Source organism: Cyprinus carpio, chromosome B1 (assembly GCF_018340385.1).
Source record: "Cyprinus carpio isolate SPL01 chromosome B1, ASM1834038v1, whole genome shotgun sequence".
Taxonomy (NCBI): domain Eukaryota; kingdom Metazoa; phylum Chordata; class Actinopteri; order Cypriniformes; family Cyprinidae; genus Cyprinus; species Cyprinus carpio.
Window position 1 is genome coordinate 5,669,040 of NC_056597.1, and position 25,556 is coordinate 5,694,595.

General features: G+C 36.4%; 2 protein-coding genes across 3 annotated transcripts in view; one reads left to right on the forward strand and one right to left on the reverse strand.

The window, feature by feature from the left end:
* The window catches only part of LOC109107711 (vang-like protein 1), a 114,768-nt gene extending 98,474 nt beyond the window's left edge, over window positions 1–16,294 (forward strand). For both annotated transcript variants that reach the window (XM_042716322.1, XM_042716323.1), the window contains 3 exons: window positions 7,754–7,904; window positions 9,367–9,601; window positions 13,361–16,294. In XM_042716322.1, coding sequence (XP_042572256.1) covers window positions 7,754–7,904; window positions 9,367–9,601; window positions 13,361–13,621 — 647 coding nt within the window. In that variant the 3' untranslated portion in view covers window positions 13,622–16,294. The remainder of the gene's footprint in view (window positions 1–7,753; window positions 7,905–9,366; window positions 9,602–13,360) is intronic.
* A 1,606-nt stretch (window positions 16,295–17,900) lies between these two features.
* LOC109083303 (calsequestrin-2-like) lies at window positions 17,901–24,173 on the reverse strand. Its single transcript, XM_042716324.1, has 11 exons — window positions 23,756–24,173; window positions 21,854–21,938; window positions 21,608–21,708; window positions 21,200–21,311; window positions 20,293–20,366; window positions 19,988–20,118; window positions 19,846–19,891; window positions 19,695–19,749; window positions 19,458–19,558; window positions 19,293–19,367; window positions 17,901–18,432 (listed from the first exon to the last, which is right to left on the reverse strand). The coding sequence occupies exons 1-11, from the start codon at window positions 23,990–23,992 to the stop codon at window positions 18,229–18,231; spliced, it is 1,221 nt and encodes a 406-aa protein (XP_042572258.1). The 5' UTR covers window positions 23,993–24,173; the 3' UTR covers window positions 17,901–18,228.
* Between the last annotated feature and the right edge of the window lie 1,383 nt (window positions 24,174–25,556).

Genomic DNA, 25,556 nt, shown 5'->3' on the forward strand with positions numbered 1-25,556 from the left:
TCTGACCTAGGCTACTCTAAGGTTACAATAACTGGATTTACTTTCAAGGATTCATTTCCTACACTACCCTGCATATTGTTCAACTGTCATTCATACCAGCTGTAGCTTTTCAAGATAGAAAACTATTAACAAAACTGCAAATGTATGTGTGCAAGTTACATTAACATACAGACTTCAGGCAATCTGGCTTGTAATTATCAAATTTAATTGAGGCTATATATCAGAGGGAGACCTTCATCACTGAATGAAAAACATATTCAGTTTTCAGTTGTGATTATTATTTTTTTTGTAATTTCTTTCACATATTTTGTTAAAATCTTTTATAAAATAGAACACAATTTAAGTGCAGATCAACTTCATCACACGTATGTTTGCTTGAAAGATATAAAGGGCCTATATAGGCCTATGCATCTCACAAAAATTTAAATTTGATTTAGCTGTATCATCACTATCTACGGGACATGCATAAGAACAACATGGCAACATGAAACTGAACAATGTTGTAAAAATAACATCATCAATCAAGGGTAACTTAATGGAACTTTGGCTAGGCCTACTTTAGAAAAATGTATTTCGGCCTATGCAACTGAGATGAAGAGCTTTTTGTCGGTGTTCTGTAACTCAATGTGAACAATTGAGACGGTCGCCTTTCTTTACTAAGTCACCGAAATCTGTGGTTGTGTTCGACGTTGAGATGCGCAACACGGACGACAGGTGTGTGTCGGTTAGTCGTGATCTGTAGCGTGACTTGTTAAAGTTCATTACAGAAAAGTCTGCTCGCATACATACGTGGACCCGAATAAAACGAGCATCCTTTGCGCATGCCTCCGCATGTTAGGAAACTTGCCCTCGTTCAATGCACCGTAAAACCCTGTCCAATGATGATCCCTCTCCTTTGCGGAGAAATTCACGGCATAATTAGCATGTTTAGCATTGAAGTGCCTGCTAATGCCGCCGGCCGTTTAGAATTTTGTTACTTTGAGGAGTGAAGAAGAGAAGTAAAGGCGCAAATTGTAATTTCACACAGCGACATCTGTTGGATTGTTTTTAAAACCCCTTTCACGTCAAAGATCACAGATTATTGTTGTTCAAAATTCATTACTCGTCAAAATATCACACTATTACTTCTGGACAATCTGAGCATCATTTTAGAAACTTCAGAAAGGTTTAAGACTCCAGCTTCGATATTTGACCACTGTTTATGATTAAACTGGTTTGCAGTGACATTAATTTCTTAATTTATGCTAGGAGTGCAAAATAATTAATCTGTAACGATCGTTATTTTGAATAGAAATCATTATACTCACACAACATTTATTCTCGTCTTCTCCGGTTTATTTGTGTTCAAATACATAAAAAATACAGCATCCGCCAGGCCTATTAGTCCAATGGTGCGCATATTTGGAGAAATAATGATTAGTTATCATGTTAGTAAAATATTTCGTCATACAGAAAAACATTTTTATTCATTTTTCACTGAATTATGCGATCTGAAGAGCTCAAACAGCGAACGCAGCCAGATGTGTCTCCTCTTCCTGATTTGCGTCAGACCTGTCAATCATCTCACGTCACGTGGTTCATCATGCGTGATAACTAAGCTAAAGTAACATTTCTTCACTGAAACAAGAAGCTAATAAATGCACAATTTAAGTATTTGTACGATTATGTGTTTTGTGTGTGATTTTCGTGCGATTTGGGGTTTTCATATAAATAATGAATGTCCAAATTGCGAGTGCATCGAGCGCATCGCGGGGGCCGGATTAAAGCAATATGCGGGCCGGATCCGGCCCCCGGGCCGTATATTGCCCATGTATGATCTAGTCCATACGTTACACTGGTTCCGGCCAGCTCCAAATCTCCTGTATTTTTTTTACTGGTTCTGTCCAGCTCAAAAAATCCTGAGTTTCCAAAGATTCTTCTCTCACCTCCTCCTAAGTCAGCCAGTCCATCAGCCACGCCTATGCTGGTTCCCTCCACCTCTTTGGATCTTCCTTCATTTACTCCACCATGCTGCATGGATGCACCTTGGTTCCAGCTTCGTCCTGGCAAAAGGATCCTCTGGACTCCACCTCAGCCCTCCGACCCTTCAGCTCCTCCAGGCTCCGTCAGTCCTCACACTCTGCTGTGCTCCTCCTTTTCTCTGAATCTACCTTTGTCCTAACTCCCACCGATTCTACTCCAGCCTGCCAAGCCTGAGCTTGTTTTTATCTCGGCCTTGTGAGTTTGTAGTGCTGCCTCAGCCTTCCAAGCCTCTAGTATCACCCCAGGTTTCAGTGTCCTCAGCTCTGCCTGGGTCTCCACCTCCATCGTCTCCGTCTCCATCCATTGATCCCCTGGTTTCTTTAGCCAAGTTGCTACCATGGCCCTGTTTCCTGGCTATTCCAGAGTGTTTGTTATTAAAGATTGTTCTGTTTGGATTCTCATTGTGCTCTTCTTTACACCCATCATGATCAAACAATAATATTGTATACAAACATTAATTTTTGCTTTTGAAAATAAACAAAAAGAGTTTTTCTTGCATGGATCTTAACCCTCTGGAGTCGATTCACGCGTATACGCATGTTGAAGCATTTTCTCCTGATAACCCCGAAAAGAACTTAAATTACACTTTCAGTTTTGAGCAATACATCAATCGAATCTGTAAAGGGTCTACTTTTATTTGTATACACACATAATAACAACAAAACTTTGTGCATTTACAAAATAAAGAAAACAAACAAGGTGCGCTGTCTGCAGCCTTGGTCTGCGGTAATCTTCATTTAGAAATGTCTACTTGTAAACTAAGCAAGTGCTACCGCAAACAAATATTCTGTGATAAAGTAATCCATATGAAAACAACGCGATGCCACTCTCCAAACTCTCCATTCACAATATAATCGTAAACCACGCGCTGAACGCGCTTTTGACATTATAATGTTCCACCTGAAGCTTGCGGCGTGTATACACCCATACCACACAAAACAAAGCAGCGAGACTGTTCTTCAAGTTTTTTTAATTTTACTGTTTGCTTCGTGCTGAGAGGAATAAGACATAATTCACCCCAAGAAGATGCGCTGAGGATTACCTCAGGATTTGAGTTTTGGATTTCTTCAGAAAAAAGAATGAAGCGCTTTATCCAGCAGAGATCATAGACATGAGTAAGTCTTTTTTATATATATATATATTGTATTAGTTTTCACATAACATGTACACATTTTACTAGTTAGACTTTTTCCAAACTATAATTCCTGACTAAATGTATAATCAAGTGAAACATTATGAAGTTTCATTCACATCATTTACATAATAATGCATTTTATCATTTAGTTTATTTGAGAGCACATAAACAATATACACTTTGGAAATGCTAGTTATGTGATGTTCATTTATATATTTCAACATTACACAATACCAGTCAATACCAGTTTGCCAAAGCAGTAATATTGTGAAATATTTGTAATATTTAAAATAACTGCTTTCTATTTGAATATATTTTAAAATGTAATTTATTCCTTTGATCAAAGCTAAATTTTCAGCATCATTACTCCGGTCTTACTCCAAGTGTAACAATATACACTATACCATTTAAAAGCTTGGAGTCAGTACACGTATATAAGAATTAAAACTTTTATTTAGCACACACGTGATGATAAATAAAAACAATTAATACGATAAATGTTACAAACAATTCTGTTCTTTCAATTTATCAAAAAAAAAAACAGAAAAAAAATATTCTCAGCTCTTTTCAACATTAATAAAAATAATAATAATAACAATAAATGTTTTTTTTTTTTTTTTTTTTTTTTTTTTGAGTAGCAAATCCGAATATTAGAAGGATTTCTGAAGGATTGTGTGACTGGAGTAATGATGCTAAAAATTCAGCTTTAAAAGTCAGCTTTGATTGTTCCTAATAGGGCTGGGCGATATATAAAAAAAATATATATATCTTGATATTGTCAAAAATTTTACAATATTCGATATATATCTCGATATGTTAACATTTGCATTTAAATAATAAAAAAAAACATGACCATAAAAAACAACAACAAAAAAACAACAAAAACGATTTAGATTGAACAGCTAATTTAAGCAGTTAAACAAAAAACTCTAGACCAAGTGATCACTTACTGCTTTTTATTAAATGAACACATGTAGGCCTATATGTAACTCAAGTAGTGCAAAACAAGTACAGAAAGTGCATTCTGTCAACTTTTTTGACCGGCTGAACGACACTTTCATTAGATCGCTAAACTCCAGCTTGTTAGTGTTTTCAGATCATCGTCGGCGGTGCTTCCGCAATGAGCAATGATTTTCAAAGATGAATAGAGAAACAGATGAGTTCTGAACTTCATCATTTATTCACCCTCCAACCCACTATCAACACACATTGACAGCTGCTCCTGGTAGACACAGATTCTGCTGCATATTAACCAGATGCATATTTATTACATGCACACAAAATAATCTTTGAAGTTTCCGTAGATGAATATGGGAACAGACTTTTGACACCTAGACACAAGAGAAGCTGGATTTGAATACCTTAAAATTAGTGGGTAAGGTGAAGGAATTTTGAAGGCGTAGTTCATCCCAAAATGAAATTTGTGAAAAAAACAAAATGACTTCCACATGACTTTCTTCTGTGGAATACAAAGGAAGAAGTTCACTGGTAGCATTTTTTTTTCATGCAGTTACAAAGCTTTCAAGCTTTAACAAGTACACAAAAGCAGTGTAAAGTAATCCACGCAACTGTTTTCTTTGAAAACAGTATAAAAGATTTGTCTGCAGAACAAACTGAAATTGTGAATAAGTCATAAATACCAGTTTTGTGAATCAAAAGCATCTCGAAAGCATTGAAACTTAGGGAAAAATAAATAAATGAAACATGTCAATGACTTGATGCCAGGCATGAAAACTGGCCATATATTACAACCCAAAACATCTTTCCAGTCAGACCACAGCTGGATTGTTAAATGTCACTAAAGCACAGTCTCCACTTCTTCAATCTGCACTTTTTAATACTGACACAAACCTCTTTTATTTAAAGTGCATTTTTATATTGTTCTAATCAAAAATAATGGTTTCTGGTTTAAACTTGTTTTGTTTATTTTGGCTGAAAGCAAATAGCATTTCTTATCAGGGCTTGAAAATGAAAAAAATAATTCAATCGGTTCACTCTGTGCAGAATCGATATTTTAATGTTTCTGTTCCAAAACCCCACCCTCCCACCCACTCCTGCTTTCTCCTCCACTGTCGTCTGGCAGCCCCTCTGCTCACCCTCAGCTCAGCATTAGCAAGTTGTGAGCTCCGCAGGACTGCCATCCTCCAGTGTGCCGGGACTGGAACATCCCTTGACTCCACCTCCAGCCTCTAAGGTTCCTAGCTCCCTCCTCTCCGCCGTGGCCAGGCAGTCCACTAGCTCCGCCGGGCTCCCTCGTCCCTCCTGCTCCGCCTTGGTCTGGCATTGACCATCCTGCGCCTTGGGACTCTACTCCTCCAGCTGCACCTTTTCCCTTCGTCCCTCCAGCTCTGTCAGGCTCTTTCATCCCTTCGGCTCCTCCTCAGTCCTCAGTCACTCCGGCTCCACTGCAGCCTTTCTGATCCCCACCTCCGCATCAGTCACCGGTGCCATCTGCTTGGCCCTCCAGATCCTCCCCATTGCCATGGTTTATCGGCTCTCCGTCTTCACCTAGGGCTACTCCCCCACCTGCTCTGCCACCCTTGGTCGGCCCCCACCATGGGTCGCTGTCATGGCTGTGGCCTGGGTCCTAAGCCACTCCCGTTTCCTCCTTGGCTCCTTCCTCCATCGTCTTCTCCCTGGACTCCGTTCATCTGCCCTGACCTAGTTTAGTTGTGCACTTAATTTTGAGTCTGTTCAGTCTGTGTTTGTTGGGTCAACTATGTTGTGTTCGTGTGTCATTCCTTGTTCCTGAGTTGGATTTACCCCTGTTTCTTGGATCTAATAAAGACTATTTTGTATATTCCATGGGCTCCGTGTTCCTTCTGGCAGTAATCGTGACAGTAGGGTAAAATGCCGGTAGACTAAAGCAAAATGTTTACAAACATTATAAACACAGTTATTAGTTTCTCTCCACAGCAAATCCTCAAAATTTAAGGCTATGCGTTTAGGTTATAAAAACGTCAATCCAAAAACAAATTAATTTAGGTGAAACTGATGCGTACCTCTCTCATTCGGCACAAATCCAAATGTTTCCATATTCACGACGTATCTAGATGCAAAAATATTATTTATTATAGGCTAGGCTTTGTACTTTCATCAATGTAAAACATCATCATTCACATCAGCTAAATCAGCACAATGAGGCGGTGGTCACACTGAATGCAACAAATTTTGTACAATGGAGCAGTGTAACTTTTTATTTGTTTCTTTAACTGTATTTTATTTTGATAATGAACGGGCTGCAATGTCTCAAAAATATGTTGTGTGAGTACGTGAGGCGCCGGCGCAATTGTCATACCAATGCTGGTTGGTTATGCAGATAGAAGCAAGACATTATGCAAAATAAAGAAAATACTTTCTGCTGTCTCGTTTTCCTTTCCGAAAACTTTGGAACATGTCACAGTGAACCATAACTTAGCACTTTTTTCTTTCGTTTTGTTAATCTGTCAATGATTTAAGTGAAATATATTTCCTGTATATGTCTATATTCCTTTTTATGTAAGCCTATAGTTTTTTCTGTTTTCTCAGTTCACAGAAGCACTGCAGGTGCATGTGATCTGTTGAATCTTTCTTACACTATCCTCGGATAAACTCTGACACCGGTTCATAACCATTGTGACTTACCTATGATAAATTCACAGCTGAGCAGGCATTTCACTTGCAGCGTCACATTTGCATAGACTACTGGAATTTGTGATTGGTTGACAGCAAATTTCTAAATATTAAATGGAATGATAAAATCACGTTATTAACCGGTTAATGGCCATTTCAAATTTTCTATTCTGTTTGGAACTATTTTTAGTTAACTATTTTATTTCATTTCTGTTTCTGGTTCTGTTCCTGTCAAAATTTTGTTTGTTTCGTTTTCGTTCCTTTAACCGGTTCAGAGCCCTGTTTCTTATAGAACAAAATTTAAACAATTTTGTTTAAATAGCACTTTTACTTGGCACCAGAGTGTTGATGTGCACAACAAGAAAGTCATGTAACTATATTGGGCAAGAGTAAAAGATGACTTTTCATTTTTAGGTGAACTATTCTTTTTAAATTTCATGCAGTATATCTCAGATGTTTCTCTCATTACTCATTATTTGGATCATAATCTCATCTATTATGATGAGTTAAGTTGCACCCACTATACACACCTCTACACAGTACACACTTCTCATACAGACTACATGGTATGGCATAAATCTATTAAACTGATACCACCGGATGAGAACAAAGACTTGAATTGAATCAAGTTGAACTACTCTCTTCTGTGCTGCTCCACATCTGAATCACATCTTGCAACACTGACATTGTTTTTGAACTGAGCTGAATCAACACTGAACTGACAAAAGCTGAAAAACGATATTGCTGCCTTTTGTAAAATTCACAAATTCACACTGTTATTAATTTGAACTGAACCATCACTAAACTGACTTGTTCTGAGTAATGAGAACTGCTTTACAGCAGTTTTTAAAGTTGGGTTTCCATTCTGCTATTTTTGTTGTTCATCACTGTAAAGCTGCTTTGACACAATCTGTCAATGTAAAAAGCACTATCAAGGTGACTTGACTAAACAGTTTCAATGCATGTGTGTCCCGTCATGATCAGGTCCAGGAGAGAATAATGCAGCTGCTGGTATAGCCCAGTCTCAGTCTCGAGCAATGATTGCTGCTGCTGCACGCCGCAGAGACAGCAGTCATAACGAACTCTACTACGAAGAGGCTGAGCATGAGAGACGTGTCCGCAAACGCAGGGCTAGGTGAGAGAACATTGGTGTAGAAATTAAGAAAAACATTTGGCAAATAATTTTACTTATAAGGAATAAATGATGAAAAGATAGAGAGATAAGCTTATAGACTTGCAATATGCTTTTTTGACAGTGAAGTGCCATTTTAGCATGAATGAATCATGTTAGAAATAGATTCTCAGCATGAAATAGGATCATTTCTAATAGTGATTAAGTGATTAAATCAGACAAAAGATTGCATTACTCAGTCTCTAGTGCAGAGGTTCACATATGTTTGGTTACTCTGTTTTTTAAAGTAGCAGAGCAATAAATTTTTGTCCCCTATTCAAATCTGACGCACATGAGAATGTGAGTTTACGTAAGAACGTAACGTCACATATGTATTGTCAACACTGTAGAATTAAAGGTATTTTTCCCCCAAAAATGAAAATTCTGTCATTAATTACTCACCCACATGTCGTTCCAAACCCATAAAACCTCTGTACATCTTCGGAACACAAATTAAGATATTTTTGATTAATTTTGAGAGCTCTCTGACCCTCCCGTAGACAGCAAGGAGACTACCACAGTCAAGGTCCAGAAACGTAGCAAGGGTTAAAATGATCCATGTGACATCAGTGGTTCAACCTTAATTTTACAAAGCTACGAGATTACTTTTTGTGCGCAAAGAAAACAAAAATTATGACTTTATTCAACAAATACATAATCACCCAGGCGCCATTTTAAAGAGTATCCACTGAACGTAAACAGCGTATGCTGTTCTGTGTCAGTTGTACCACATGGATACGTTGTTTTCAATTAGATCAAAGCGTAAACAACGTAGACAGCGTATCCGCTAGCCACAGCTGACATAGAACAGCATATGTTCATACTCTCTAAAATGGTGACCAGGGTGATGCGAAGGAGACAAATTATTGAATAAAGTCATTATTTTTGATTTCTTTGTGCACAAAAAGTATTCTTGTAGCATCATAAAATTACAGTTGAACAACTGATGACACATGGACTATTTTAATGATGTCCTTGCTACGTTTCTGGACCTTGACTGTGGTAGTATGTCTGCTGTCTGTGGGAGGGTCAGAAATCTCTCGGAATTCACCAAAAATATCTTAATTTGTGTTCCGAAGATGAACAGAGAACTTACAGGTTTGGAATGACATGAGGGTGAGTAATTAATGACAGAATTTTCGTTTTTGGTTGAACTATCCCTTTAAATGTGAACATGATTTGAAAACTACATAAAAATTTGATGTACTTTGCAACCATTTTTATTCAGAAATAGTACATTTCATAAATAATTGCAAAGAAACACAACTTCAAATCCTCTTTTTTCATGCAGTGTACTTAGTGTAAGTCTGCGTTCCCCAGTTTACAATGCCTCACACTTTGGTAATCACTGCTCTAGACAACAACAGATTATGAAACTGAACTTGAGAAACTTGAGACTGTGTGACGACACCCTTTTCTTTTTTAGGCTGGTGGTGGCAGTGGAGGAGGCATTTACACACATTCGTCGCATGCAAGAGGAGGAGCAGAAGAAGGCACCTGGTGACGTGATGGACCCACGTGAAGCGGCTCAAGCCATATTCCCTTCAATGGCCCGAGCACTGCAGAAATACCTCCGCACCACCAGACAACAACACCTCCACAGCATGGAGAGCATACAGCAGCACTTAGCCTTCAGCATTACAAACAACATGACACCCAAGGTGAGGCCACTGACAGTGACAATCCCAATCAGGTGGTTTTTATCACAAAATAATACCAGACAGGGTGATCATGAATAATCTCAAAGGGGTTCATTTTACAATAAAGTCTGGCAGCATATGGAGATAGGAAAGCAGCCAGGCATGTCTAAATCCAATGATCATGTCATATACTCGCTTACCAAAAAGTAGTATACTTCAGGTTTATTTTATTAAGTATACTTAAGTAAAGTTCAAGTATATTTTTAAGTATACTTTATGTAGCAAGTATACAAATATCAGTGTTCTAGTAGTATACTTGTAAGTGTACTGTTTCAATACTCCTTGGGACTAAATTGGCCAATTTTCTAGTGTATAAAAGTATACTTTTAAGTATACTTTAAGTATAACAGTAGCAAACTTTGAGTACACAACTAGTTTACCTCTATGTTTGTAGTTTGTATACTAAAAGTGAACTTATAGGTATACTGATAGTTTACTAATGAAATACTTTGTACACTTTGAAGTATAGTCTCAGTAAACTACTAGTTTAGTAGTTTTATACTGCAAGTATACTAATAAGTTTTCTTAAAGTGAACTTTACATCATACTTTAAGTAAACAACTATGTCCCTATTTAGGTTTTAATTTGTATATATTTTGTTATATGAATATCTGAACATACAAACCATCCAAAGAAAGAACAAGTTATCTGCTTGTAAACAAAAACATTTTATTCATGCATTCTTTTTTTAAACACTTTAATGTGGGTTAATTTCATAAAAAATAAAGAAATAACATTTTGAACAAAAAGCTGAAAAAAAGACTATGAATTGGATTCAGAATGATAATCAAAACATAGATGGAATCGATCAACACCCCAAAGCTTGACAGTCATTATTACCTCTTCATCAGTCGACATTTTATTCCATAACGTTACAGTTTTGATGCTGTTTCATGTCAGATGATCGTGTTAGATTACATGTGTTAGTATCTGTTATTTCTTTTTTTCTTCTTCACTTGTTTTTTTTTTGGGGGGGGAAATTCTGTGCAGAAGATGTATACTAGCGCCCTCTACTGTATATAAAGAAAAAACGGATTCTAGGAGCACAAGTATAGCTTAAATATACAGTATTTATACTTTTTGTAAGTATAAGTCAAGTATACTTAAATGTCATATTAAGTATATTTCTGAGGAGTACATAAAGCCCATTTCTGAGAAGTACATAAAAAGTTAACTAAAAACATACTTTCCTGCTTTTAGTTTAAAAGAAGTATACTAATAGTACACTTGAATAAACTTCTTTTTGTAAGTGCTGTCAATTGAGATGCTTTCATCTGATCGATTTTTGAAGGCAGCATTAATGTATCCTTTGCTGCCATTGATATCCCACAATCCTGCACGTTCTGTTCCGTGACAGTTGGTGCTTAAAAAATAAAGATGGTGGCCGAGAGTTGTCACCAAACCTGTACTGTTTTGTTGTAAATCATTAAACTATAATGCTGCCTCTAAAATCTGAGGCACCTTCATGTGCAAACACTGCCTGCAAAGTCAATGTCTGATAGGGCAGCAAGGGAACAAGTAAACTTTCTAAGCTTTTAGATACAGCTATAGACATAACATGTATTTAAATATTATTATGTGAGTGCTATGAGAGACACAAAACTATAAAAATAAACAGTTTTTCTCTGAGTAATTTGCAATGTTTGAGCAGAATCTAGGATGCCCTATGTTTGGATCAAGACTGATACAATGTGCCAGGTTTCAGAACAAGTCAGTGGAACTTTTAAGGCCCGTTCACACCGAGGACGATAACTATAAAGATAAAAGATAAAAATCATTCTTAATATTAAAGAACAGCAGAGTCCACACCACAGCTATAGCGAAAAAGGAACAGAGAAACAATATCATTGGAATCACTTTCAGAATGATTTTTTTCCAGCTGATGAACGATACAAACATTGACACCCAGTCAGAATCCATCCTGCTTTAACAAGCTCGAGAATTTAAAGCAGCAGATGAATGTGCGCTTAGAATAAGCAGAAAATATTGTCCACTGGTGTGAGCGCTAATACAGGTGGTGGTCCTATAATTAGAATATCATCAAAAAGTTGATTTATTTCACTCATTCCATTCAAAAAGTGAAACTTGTATATTATATTCATTCATTACACACAGACTGATATATTTCAAATGTTTATTTCTTTTAATTTTGATGATTATAACTGACAACTAATGAAAATCCCAATTTCAGTATCTCAGAAAATTAGAATATCACTTAAGACCAATACAAAGAAAGGATTTTTAGAAATCTTGGCCAACTGAAAAGTATAAACATGAAAAGTATGAGCATGTACAGCACTCAAAAAGGGGCTCCTTTTGCCTGAATTACTGCAGCAATGCGGCGTGGCATGGAGTCGATCAGTCTGTGGCACTGCTCAGATGTTATGAGAACCCAGGTTGCTCTGATAGTGGCCTTCAGCTCTTCTGCATTCTTGGGTCTGGCATATCGCATCTTCCTCTTCACAATACCCCATAGATTTTCTATGGGGTTAAGGTCAGGTGAGTTTGCTGGCCAATTAAGAACAGGGATACCATGGTCCTTAAACCAGGTACTGGTAGCTTTAGCACTGTGTGCAGGTGCATTGGAAAATGAAATCTGCATCTCCATAAAGTTGGTCAGCAGCAGGAAGCATGAAGTGCTCTAAAACTTCCTGGTATACGGCTGCGTTGACCTTGTACCTCAGAAAACACAGTGGACCAACACCAGCAGATGACATGGCACCCCAAACCATCACTGACTGTGGAAACTTCACACTGAACCTCAAGCACCGTGGATTGTGTGTCAACCCTCTCTTCCTCCAGACTCTGGGACCCTGATTTCCAAAGGAAATTTTACTTTCATCAGAGAACTTTCACTTTAGTAAAAACTTTAACTTTAGACCACTCAGCAGCAGTCCGGTCCTTTTTGTTGTTCAAGAGTGGCTTGACACAAGGAATGCGACAGCTGAAACCCATGTCTTGCATATGCCTGTAGGTAGTGGTTCTTGAAGCACTGACTCCAGCTGCAGTCCACTCTTTGTGAATCTCCCCCACATTTTTGAATGGGTTTTGTTTCACAATCCTCTCCAGGGTGCGGTTATCCCTATTGCTTGTACAGTTTTTTCCTACCACATCTTTTCCTTCCCTTCGCCTCACTATTAATGTGCTTGGACACAGAGCTCTGTGAACAGCCAGCCTCTTTTGCAATGACCTTTTGTGTCTTGCCCTCCTTGTGCAAGGTGTCAATGGTTGTCTTTTGGACAACTGTCAAGTCAGCAGTCTTCCCCATGATTATGTAGCCTACAGAACTAGACTGAGAGACCATTTAAAGGCCTTTTGCAGGTGTTTTGAGTTAATTAGCTGATTAGAGTGTGGCACAAGGTGTCTTCAATATTGAACCTTTTCACAATATTCTAATTTTCTGAGATACTGAATTTGGGATTTTCTTTAGTTGTCAGTTATAATCATCAAAATTAAAAGAAATAAACATTTGAAATATATCAGTCTGTGTGTAATGAATGAATATAATATACAAGTTTCACTTTTTGAATGGAATTAGTGAAATCAACTTTTTGATGATATTCTAACTATATGACCAGCACCTGTATCTTTATCTTTATAGTTATCATTCTTGGTGTGAACAGGGCTTTAGTGGAGTCAAAGATATGATTGTTTAAACTCTCATCGACTTGAGTCTAATGTTATTTGACTGTAATGATGAAGTGTGTATTTATTTTACAGGCATTTCTGGAGAGTTATCTGACCACAGGCCCTACACTGCAGTATGGAAAGGACCGCTGGCTTGCCAGGCAGTGGACCCTTATCAGCGAAGCCTCAGTTACCAGTGGTCTGAAAGATGGGAGCGTTTTTCTGCTCAAATGTATTGACTTTAGCCTAGTAGTCACTACCAAAAAGATACCCTATATTCAGCTTGCTGAAGAATTCATCGACCCAAAGTCACACAAGTTTATGCTTCGACTGCAGTCTGAGACTTCAGTTTAGAGTTTTTTGTTTTTTTTTTCTCATTTTTTTTTTTTTTTCAGCAAAAACTGATTTTCTTCTGGGATGTATGTTTATTCAACTTTCAAGTAATATATATGTATATCAAATATTTCAATATATCGCTTTTTCGTTTATGAGCTTTTGTATTTGCTAACATGTTCATCAGAATTAACACGTTTGCAGTCAAACCAAACAAAATCAGATCAGAAAAAGCTGTTATATAGGTTGAATATTATTACAGAAGACTACTTATTAATGTTTGTAACATACAGAAATAGTAAAGGATGGAGGATAGTGGGTGCAGTCAAATACTTTTTCAGTGGACCACAGAGAGATGGATGGACTCAAATGGGCACATTTTCTCTGCCTCACTACTCTTCATAAAACACTCTGGGAATATGATCTGCAGACTTTTTGCAAGATCCACAATAGTGCAGTTGGAGCTGCACAGATGAGACTTTCAGAAACACTGGCCAATTACTGTATCGTTATAGCAACAGGTTTTCACGTCATAAGGTTCACAAGCACATCATCACAGCCAAATGACTATCTACTACTGTAAATGCACATCAAAAATTTCCAAGGCACATTTTTAACAGACTTGTTTTTGCTGATAGGACATGTGTCTTTGTGTATGTGTGTGTGTGTGTGTATATATATATATGCACATTATATACCAATGGGAGGTATTGGAGTTTGTGTGTGTGAAAGAGAGATAAAGAGAGACATTGGCAGTCAATACAATGATCCACTTAACACATTTTGTTCAAATTTCTACATTTTGCATTTCTATTCAGATCTAATGCTTTTACTAATCATTTCTCTCATTGGTAAATTTTGGACTTGTGAAGATTGTATAGTTTTGGATTATTAAGCATGAGAGGAGACAAAAAAAAAACAACAACAACAAAAAACAATCTGTTCTCAAGCATTGAAGAAAACATTCAAACCAGACACATTTTATAGCACACTACAACATTACACATGTTCAAAAGTTAAAATTATGCAAAAAGTATGTCATAATTTTGAATTAAAAAGTTTATCACTGACTTTTTAATCTTATAATTGTGATTTAAGTCAAAATTTAAATAATTTTAAATTATGAGATAAAAGTTTATTATTATGAGATTACAAAAAAATCTAAATTCTAATAATTATGACATGAAAAGCTGGTATTGAGATGAAAGCTCTTGGTGAGATATACAAAAAATGGATGCAAATACAGTTAAGCTAATGGTGCTGAAGGACACTGTCATGACTTTTAAGAAGTTAACAGAGAACATGTACCTATTTTTCTTTGTGGCACGATTCTTCTTTTTTTCCTCATGACAATTAGAAATATGATCACTTAAACTATATGCTTAAATCCCAGATCTCTGTGAATAAAGAGCTGCTTGACCTGTACCCTGCATGTCATGTATTTTAAGAGGTGCTCTTTTTAGCAGACTGTAGGGAGTTGTAATTGGACATGGACTCAATTTGAGCTGTTCAGATGAGTAGAGATGATGTGTGATCTCCTGTGTCCTGTCCTGTTTCTTGTTCTATGCCTCACAGCAGTGAAGCTATAAAAACTGTCACGAACGGCTCATGAGAATGTCATCTAGGTCTATGAAATTAAAGAATGTCCCCCCAGAGAACTGGAATGTTTTGTCTGCCAATGTTGAGATACTGCTGAAAAACAACTGATTGGTCATGACCACTGGTCATTTTACCTTGATTTTGAATGTTGCTGTCAGCCCTTGTTAAGGAAAGCAAAATTGTTTTTTTAGCAAAATTGTTCTAAAACAGATTTTTTCAGAGTGGGTAATTTGAAAAGGATTATCACAAGTGTTCATATATCATGTCATATCTATGCATAACATACAATTTCATGTCATATCTATGCATAACATACAATTTAATTTTCTTTTTATTTGCTTGAAATATATATCAATTAAAGGTATAATTTACCCAACAATTTAAATTTTAAATTTAAACTTGTTTGACTTTCTTTCTTCTGAAGAACATGCACACACACACACACTCAAAAAGTATTTTGAAGCATTGTTTGTAACTAAACAGTTTTGGTTGACACTGACTTCCATTACAAGGGCAAAACAAACACTGAGACATTTCTCACAATATCTCCTTTTGTGTTCCACAGAAGAAAGTCTGTTCATACAAGTCTGATGACAGAATTTTATTGTTCATCACTACATTTTTCTGTCATTGGAAGAATTAACCATCACAGTACCCTCTTGAGGGGAAAAATGGATGTTAACATTGTCATTGACTTGTTTTTGCACATAGACTGGCATTTTAGGTTACACTTTTTATTATGGGTTTTTATTATGGGTTATTATTAATCTTCACTTGTCCCTCATTCTCTTCTATATTCCAATGTTATCAAATGCTATTTTTTGCTAAAACTTTTATATTAAGACGTTTTTTAGACAGCGATGGTGTGGACCGAGTTACTTTATATAAACCACTCATAATGTGACTGTGCCTTTGCTTTTACACAGTGTGTGTGTGTGTGTGTGTGTGTATGTATGTGTGTGTTATTAAGTCATTCACAATTTACAACTCAAATCTCACTTGCTGAATGCCGCTGTTTGTATGCCTGATTTTGTTATAACAAATGCTTCAAAGCTCACATCATACATTTAAATAAAACAGACATTTTTAATAACACTGAAATTCATCTGGAACCTTTCTTACTGCCAAGTATATGTACTTGTTGAGGTAGTTGAACTGTAGGCATGTTTTACAACTGTACTTTGATCTTTTGTTCTGAATTAGCTCATAAGCTCATTGCTCATATAGGCTAGATTTTGAATATTCGTTCCTTCTGATTGCAAATAACGAAAGGGTAAACAAATCAGCAATGTCACACACTAAGTTTAGAGTGTAACCCGGTGAGACACTGTACTGTATGTGCAAATACATGCCGTGGCAGTAAATCACTCAAGAAGCCTTTCTGTGATTCAGTACAAAGGTGAAACTGCAGTTTTAAACTTGCCACACTGGATTTTCACCTCAGCTTTGCTAGAGATTGGCTGCCCTCATAGGTCACATCAGTCATGTGGTTGGTCTAATTCATATGGGTGAGTCATATGGGTATGAGTCATATGGGCGGCATCTGGATTATGTCATAAATCTCGTTGGAAAGAGCATCCATATGAAGGTGAGGGTAACTAAGGCTGAGGGGTAGTGTTCTGCATTCCAGTTTAATCACTTAGTCTGATGGTGTACAGATGTAGTTTCTAATGAATTAAATGACTTTGCGGCTCCATCTGTAGATGTTCACCATACTGCTGAGCTACTGAAGTTAGATGTTAAAGGTTCTAAAATCATTATGAGAAAGTTCATAAGAAACCCAAACACATTTACATGCAGTATCACATTTACAATAGTATGCAATATATATATTATTTTTACGTTAAAAACAGCTGAGTAGATTTTTTTTCATTGATGAATAGAAAGTTTAGAAGAACAGCATTTATCTGAAATAGTAATCTGTCATTATAAAATATTATAAACGTCTTTATCATGATTTTTTATCAATTTTTGCTAAATAAAAGTATTAATCTCAAATAAAATTAAAAAAAATAATTATTATTGTTATACTGACTCCCAAGATTTTGAATGCTGTAGTGTATTATGTTACAAAATCTTTTTATTTCAGATAAATGCTGATCTTTGGATCGTTCTATTCATTAAAGAATCCTGAAAAAAAACCTACTCAACTGTTTTAAATATTGATAATAATAATAATAATAATTGTTTACTGAACAGCAAATCAGCATATTAGAATAAATTCTGAAGGATCATGTGACACTGAAGTCTGGAGTAATGATGCTGAAAATTTAGCTTTGATCACAGGAATAAATTACATTTTAAAATACATTCAAATAGAAAGCAGTTGTTTTAAATAGTAAAAATATTTCACAATATTACTTTGCTGTAGTTTGGATCAAATAAATGCAGGCTTGGTGAACAGAAGAGAATTCTTTAAAAAAACATCTTACTGTTCAAAAACTTTTGACTGGTAGTTTAAATAGGTACAGTCCATAGACTTCTGATATTTTTGTACACAGCAAGTTATAAATACTATAACCTAATCCAAACAGAAAACTTCATGTATTTTTATGTAGAGTTTTTACAAATTAGGGTATTGCTAGATAACGACAAAAGGACATTTAATCAAATTTAGCTCACTTCTACAAATTTGTCCCCCAAACATGAATAAATATAGGAACATGTAGCAACGTAAATACAAAGAGATTATATAACTGAATAATATTTTGTGTTCTTTATTGAACGTGTTGATACATCTCAAATGTCCCATAAAATTCACAAGTAATACTACAGAATACCCTATTTCTTGTAGCCATATTACAATTCCAGCCATATACGGTTCCAGATGAATAAGCAGCCCCAGAATTATAATATGTTTTTATGTTTTGCATTATCAAATGTCTCTTGCGGGCAATGCAGACAGTTCTATAATAAATCAAGTCAACACTGTAATTAATAAACCATCAGTCATTAAAATAAACAGAATCAATGCAATCTCCGGAAAGATCGTTACATAACTCTGTGATTATAGTTTTTCTATACACCACTTAATCATCATCATCATCATCACCATAATGGTCTTCGTCACTACTATCATCATCGTTATCGTCGTAGTCATCATCATCATCATCATCATCATCATCATCCTCAGTGTTGACCTTTCCAGAGAGAACATCCTCTATCCAGTCCTCCAGCTCCTCCGCTGACGGTAAAGCTTCATCATTAGGCATGTTCAACCACACACTGTCAGCCTGGTCAACACACACACACACACACACACACACACACACACACACACACACACACACACACACACACACACACAGTAAAAGATGATAAGAATACAGAATATTTAGGCTTTGCACCTTATTTTGCTACATGGAAGTAAGCTGTTTTCTGTGAATGTGTGAGACTTCTGATTCAGTAGGTAAATAAATACAAGAGTAAAATAAATGATGTAAACTTAAACTATTTGTGCTACAAACCAGTTTGTTTATAATTATCATAATACTTTAACATGCTAAGAAACACCAGTTTGCAATATCAAGCATCATAAAGGACTGTTTTAGAAGCAAATGAAGAATGTCTATTTTTCGAATTCAAATTTGACTTTTTTATTTAACTGACTTAAAAAAATTATAACCCTTTAAGAAAAAAAAAAATAGAAAATTATCTTTTAAGATTATTCAAGAATTTTTTGCAGCTGACCACTGGTCTTACGTTAAAAATCAGGCTGATATGTTTATTTGCTTAATGTGTATTTACAAATGAACGAATAAATGAATGAATGAATTAATTAATTATGAAGCATATGGTTTTCAAATTTGTGCAGCAATGTTATATTATTTTCTGTATATTATACAGAAATTAATATAATATAATATTGTTATTATTTTCTGTATGTTATGTACTATTATGTTGTTCTGTATATTATTTTATTGTAAAAATAATATATTTCAGCAGTTGTTCCACCTGAAAAATGCGTGATTATATGGTTTATTGTGTTGTAGATCATGAATATGTTATGTGAAGCTATCCCTTAAAAGGGTATGATGTGTCATACATCGCAATATAGGATGAAGAGACATTTTCAAATGAAATTGTTACTTACATCAGTCACATTCACCACACCAATCTGGGGTCTGAAAAGGTCCACCTTAAAGGTTTTCTCCCAGTATGTAGTTAACTGAAGACAAATTAACCATTACAATATGGATACAATGTTTAAGTTCAAGCAGTGAAACACTGTGTAGAAATGGATGGAATATCGTCTCACCAAAGGAAATTCATCAGGATCAATCCAAACTATGCTGAGATCTGGGTTTTTAGTATTGTCCCTTGCAACCTCCTTTAGAATTTCCAGGAATTCATAACCGTCTATGAAACGAAAAAGGAATAAGTACAAATTAAATGTTAAATGCTATTAAGACAATCATACTGTGCTGCTAAATCATGTCTTGGTAATGGCAGCAAGACATTTTCAGCTTGTTCTCTGTTGTAAAGAATTGAAAACCTGGATCCTCCTCCTCAGCAAAGGCAACAATGTGGATTCCGTCCATGTCATCCTCCTGTTGATTGAGCAGTGACAGATCACTTCAAGCCATTTAATTGACAGTTAACTTTTAATGGGTCTACAGACACTCCCACAATCCAGTCTTGCTCACCCAAGTCTCAAACATGTCCTCAGCACGAAGCTTTCTCAGAGTAGGCCTGGGTGAAGATCAAACACTGTGTTTTTAGAATGAAAATTCATATTTTAGATGATCTTTGGCAATGGCAAAGTTCTGAAGATGCCACTGATATCACCTTCTGTGTTGATTGACAAAATCCACTATCTCCTCCTCTGTGTTGGGTTTGCCAGGAATGGTGACAGGCTCGTCCATGAAGGGCTCATAGAAATCGATTTCATTCATTTTTAGTGTCAGTTGTTTAGCCACCTGCAGCATGAAACAGTTACAAATGAAGCCAATACATAATCCTTTTTCCTCAAAGATGGAGGACACACAAGTATCCTCTCCATCTTGTGGTTATAAATACACATTCTTCTATACCAGAATAACACATCTCATGGTTTTCATTCTTGTTACTGTTAAGGAATGGACTGTACGCACCCCTTTGTCAAAAGTGGCAAAAAACTTCACATATGGTTGGAACTTCTCTGCAGTCGACTGAAAGGCCTTATAATCTGAGAAATAAAAAGAACGTAAGAAAAATACAAAAAGAAATCTAAAAAACTGTAATAATATGGGACTATGATAACCCCACAGAGCCCACATCTACAGAGCCCACATCTACTCCTTGGCTCCTCCTGCCATCATCTCCTCCCTGGGTCCTACCCTCACCCTTCTGCCAGCTCCACACTCTCTTCTTAAGCCCCGTTCTTCCCTCCTTGTATGGACTTATGTTAAAGGGATACTCCACCCCAAAATGAAAATTTTGTCATTAATCACTTACCCCCATGTTGTTCCAATCCTGTAAAAGCTTTGTTCGTCTTCGGAACACAATTTAAGATATTTTGGATGAAAACCAGGAGGCCTGTGACTGTCCCATAGACAGCCAAGTAAGTAACACTGTCAAGGTCCAGAAAAGTATGAAAGACATCGTCAGAATAGTCCATCTTCAATCAGTGGTTTAACCGTCACGTTATGAAGTGTCGAGAATACTTTTTGTAAGCGAAGAAAACAGGGGGTGTAAGTGATTAATGACAAAATTTTCATTTTGGGTTGGAGTATCCCTTTACGATGCATTGACACACCTTTTAAAAGCGGAGTACTGTCACAGTAGATCACATTTTGGTTTGAGTTTGAGTTGTTTTTTCACACTTTACTTTTTTCTTTGTTAGATTTTTATTGAGGTCCCCTTTGATAGAAATCATGTTCCGTGGAGGCCTACTTGGACCACAGGGCCTCACGCAATTGCATGGTTTATGTAGTGTCTAAACACTCTACTGATCAGAGCATAGCTGTAAAATCATAATTTTACATGCAGAGTATATTGGTAAGCAAAAAAGCCACTCACGTTCAGAGTCTTCCCCCTTAAAGTAGCCGATAAGGCGTATGTCTTCATCCATTCGCTCAAAGGCACGTTGTTCCATGGGATTACTGATCAACTCCACTGGGTCCTCCAGCAGCTGAAGAATGATGTGAAACAGACACATTATGAAAATTAACTGAAAAGTTAAGTCAGAAATACCTTATAAAAATGAAATAAAAATGTAAATGTATTTAATAATTCTTAATTAACTTTAATAAATTATTAAATTTACTTTATATAGGATTAATACATAGAAATTACTCTTTAAAGTAACAATTGCAGGTTACTACTTTTGTGGTTAGAGAGCCATGTTAGCAAGATCCATAATCTTAAAAGCTGTTTAAACAGTATATCAAAAAGCACAGCCACAGTATATGCACAAATTTCACTCACATCTAGCAGGAATTCAACCAGTGTATCTGCAGAGAGCTCTCCATCAAACTCAATCACTCTTTCATCCTTAAACACATAGATGCTTCCTTCCTCCTCCAGACCTAACGGACAAAGATCACATGATTCAGTGAGGATGCTGTGTGTCAAACCTCAACAATGCCAAGACATATTAGGTGTTTGTTATTGAAACTGTAAAGTAAGAAAACTTTATCTAAAAAGCAATGTAATTAGCACAGTGACTCTTACCAAGTTTTTTGGCAACCTTAGCATCTTTATGTGAGTCTACCAATCCAAAACCAATATCCTTGTCTTCGAGAACTTGAGCAGCAAGCTGGTGATGCATGGAAGAGATACATCAGTACCTTCATAGTGTGAGAATTATATACACAACTGTTGTCTATAATAGCAATTTAGTCTGGACCAACACTTGTATATCTAAGGAGTCTTAAACCTGGGAACTTTTTGTGTAATGTATGGCTGATATCTGTATATAGTGATGTGACATACAGCCAAGTATGGTGACCCATACTCGGAATTTGTGCTCTGCGTTTAACCCATCCAAAGTGCACACACACAGCAGTGAACACACACCAGGAGCAGTGAGCAGCCATTTATGCTGCGGCGCCCGGGGAGCAGTTGGGGGTTCGCTGCCTTGCTCAAGGGCACCTCAGTCGTGGTATTGAAGGTGGAATGAGCGCTGTACATTCACTCCCCCCACCTACAATTCCTGCCAGCCTGAGACTCGAATTGTCGAATCTATACTTCATTAACTTTGTCGATTATAGTCGAATCTATACTTCATTAACTTTGTTATCTTAAGTAGACCCAGCATTGGTGTTTGTGGAGCCTTTGTCAGCCTCCAAATCAGGTCAGTTTTTACACTAAATTGCACATTAGGTACTGTCTAGACACAGAAAGCAGATGTTTGACACCCTGGTGCAGCCAATTGTTACTCTATGATGCATTTTATATGGAGCGTCTGAAACAATTTTTGATATTCAGGTTTATATAGTACTTCACTCAGCTGCTTATCCAGAAGAGCCTCAGATATAGTATTTAATCATTATCGTTATTAAAGTGACAGTGACAGTGAAAGTGACGTGACATACAGCAAAGTATGGTGACCCATACTCAGAATTCGTGCTCTGCATTTAACCTATCCAAAGTGCACACACACAGCAGTGAACACACACCCACCGTGAACACACACCCAGAGCAGTGGGCAGTCATTTATGCTGCGGCGCCCGGGGAGCAGTTGGGGGTTCGGTGCCTTGCTCAAGGGCACCTCAGTCATGGTATTGCCGGCCCGAGACTCAAACCCACAACCTTAGGGTTAGGAGTCATACTCTCTAAACACTAGGCCACGACTTCCCCAATATCTAGGATCTAAGTCAATGATTTCCAACCGGGGGTACTAATGCATGTTCCACGGATCACTTAGGTTAAAAAATTGGGTTAAAAACTGAAACTGGAAACTGTGTCAATGACAAATGGTTAGTGTCCAAAAAAAAAAAAAAAAAAAAAAAAAACTCTTTAACAATTGTATTTAAATTAATGTGCCAAGTTGGTATAAATGCAATTGTTGCATCATACTAAATATATCATACCAAAAACTCTCATAGCTCTTCAAATACCTTTAGTTACATTTCAAAAAGGTACCTTACATTACCATCCAATAAAAACTGATTTTTTATTATTTTTATTTTTCATACACCTTCAAATCATGTGTGTACACATTTTAACCATTCTAATTAGGTTTTGCAATATATATTTTTTTAAACAAGGTAAAAATATCTTACAACCTGAACTAACTTTGTCATGTCAGAAAATTTTTAACTACAAGATATTTTAAGTGACTTATGACTTTGACACAAAGGTTATTCAGGGGTCTTCTCTGATATAATTTCCTGTTTTATATATGAAATTAAAATTATTAAAGCTAAACTGTTTATTTTTAAATTAAAATGAATTTAAAATTAATTATAAAATAATCCTGCCAGTTCATGAGACCTCCTCCCACCCAAATAAAAGTTCATCATAATACATATGATGGTCTCTGGTATGTTCTAAAAATATACCATTCAATACATCTGTCCTTATTCATCCACCAAATTACTCTGTTGCCTCTTTCTCTCAATAATTTCTTACCTCCAGAACCATCTCCCCCATGTGAAACTGCTGCTGGAGCTCCTTATCTGAAGGCAGGGGTTCGTGATACAGCAAACACATCATGTCATACTTCTTTAATGCCTTCTTATAGTTCCTCTCATTGACATTAAGAACTCTGTCCCTGCCATCGAAACTGGGATACTCCAGACCCTCCTCTGCAGAAGAGTACAGGAGAAAATCCATGCAGGAAACCAAGACAAGCCAGACAGACAGCATAGTAGCAATGATTAAACAGGTGAATGAAAAGAAGAGACTGATGGAAAGAGTCCAGGTGAGATCCTGCAGGACAGTGAGGCTGACCAACAAAATGAGACTCAATGTGTAGTTCTTCAGCACTAAAAAACATTTTATGCTCTCTTCCTCCCTCTGCCACCTCAGCTCTTCCCAACAATTAGGCAAAGACATGATAGGATAAGATATTTGATAGATGTTCCAATGAGTATTCCCCTGGTGAATTTAGGCCTCTTTTAATGACCCAGTCATTAAAAAGCTAAAAATAAATCACAATCTGAAGAAAAAGAGGACAGACATGAGTACCATAGGGAATGACAGTACAGGTCTCTCAACATGTAGATGATAATCATTGTGAAAAAAAAAAAAAAAAAAAAACGAAATATAGGTCATCTGAAAACATGACAAGTGTCATACTGTATGTACCTACAGTTAGGGTAAACTTTCAGAAAAAAAAAGTTACAAAAGCTGCCACTGGAGCAGTACCCTTTAAAAATGCAGGCCTACCTTATTTACCGTAAAGTGTACATAAATGCTTTAAATGCGTTAGTACCTTAATGGTAACTATTTGAACCTTTCGAAAGGTGCCGCCCCAGTGACAGCTTTTATAGGGCTTTTTTTCTTTTCTTTTCTTTTTTTTTTCTCTGAGAGTGTAATAGGAATACAGGTTAACACTGGGAACATCTTGACAGAAGATCAGACATCTTGAATGATACAAAGGTTATATTGTATGGATTTAGATCATGGGTACCAGCTCAGATGAGAGTTTGCAAAGAAAAGAGATATATGTTAAATATACAGTAATAAGAGCATAATTAAACAACAAATGGGGAGCAGATGGCAAAAACGATGGGAGGAAGACAGAACAGGTAGATAGTTTTATTGCATTCAAATAAAAATAAAAGAAGAAATCATAATCTCCAGATTTTGGCTCATTTTAGGAGGGTAGGATGGGAGAAGAAGCCCCCTTAAGAACAATGTCCATATACTGATAAACTGTAACACATTTACATAAGTTTAGCATGTAGAGGATCATTAAGCATGACCCAACAGACTAGGAATCAAATTGAAACAGTTAACAGTTTAGTTGTAATGGCACAAAAACTAAAAATATGAAAGGAGGCCATCTCGCCCCTCCCCTACCTGTGGCAAGATGCCCCCAGGGGTATCTGACCTTTACAGAAAATTTGATCTAAAGGCCAAATTAATCCTAATAATTTTATTTTCAGAAAATAAAGGCCATTAACTTAACTGGTAAAACTGGGCATTTTGCCAATGTAATTTGAATAAATGTATTTAAATGGAATGTTTCTTTATGACAAATAAAGTACAGAAGCATATTACAGAGAGAAGTATCTGAAAGGCAATTACATTCAACATTTAAACCTGAAAACATGTAACAATATAGCAACAGTTACAATGGAGTGAAACTGCACTATTCCACTCACTTTTAGGTTGTAATGACCATTAAAGTTTGCAGTATTGTTCTTAGGCTGTGGAATTATTAAATAACAACAACCTAAATAACAATGAATCCCCCCCACCCCAT

Excerpts from the sequence above, each read along its gene's own strand:
- LOC109083303 (XM_042716324.1), bottom strand. The coding sequence starts at position 23,992 with ATGCTGTCTGTCTGGCTTGTCTTGGTTTCCTGCATGGATTTTCTCCTG. Across the intron at positions 20,367-21,199 it reads TAAGGGGGAAGACTCTGAAC|ATTATAAGGCCTTTCAGTCG; the intron begins GTGAGTGGCTTT and ends TTTATTTCTCAG. Across the intron at positions 19,892-19,987 it reads TTTGTCAATCAACACAGAAG|GCCTACTCTGAGAAAGCTTC; the intron begins GTGATATCAGTG and ends ATCTTCACCCAG.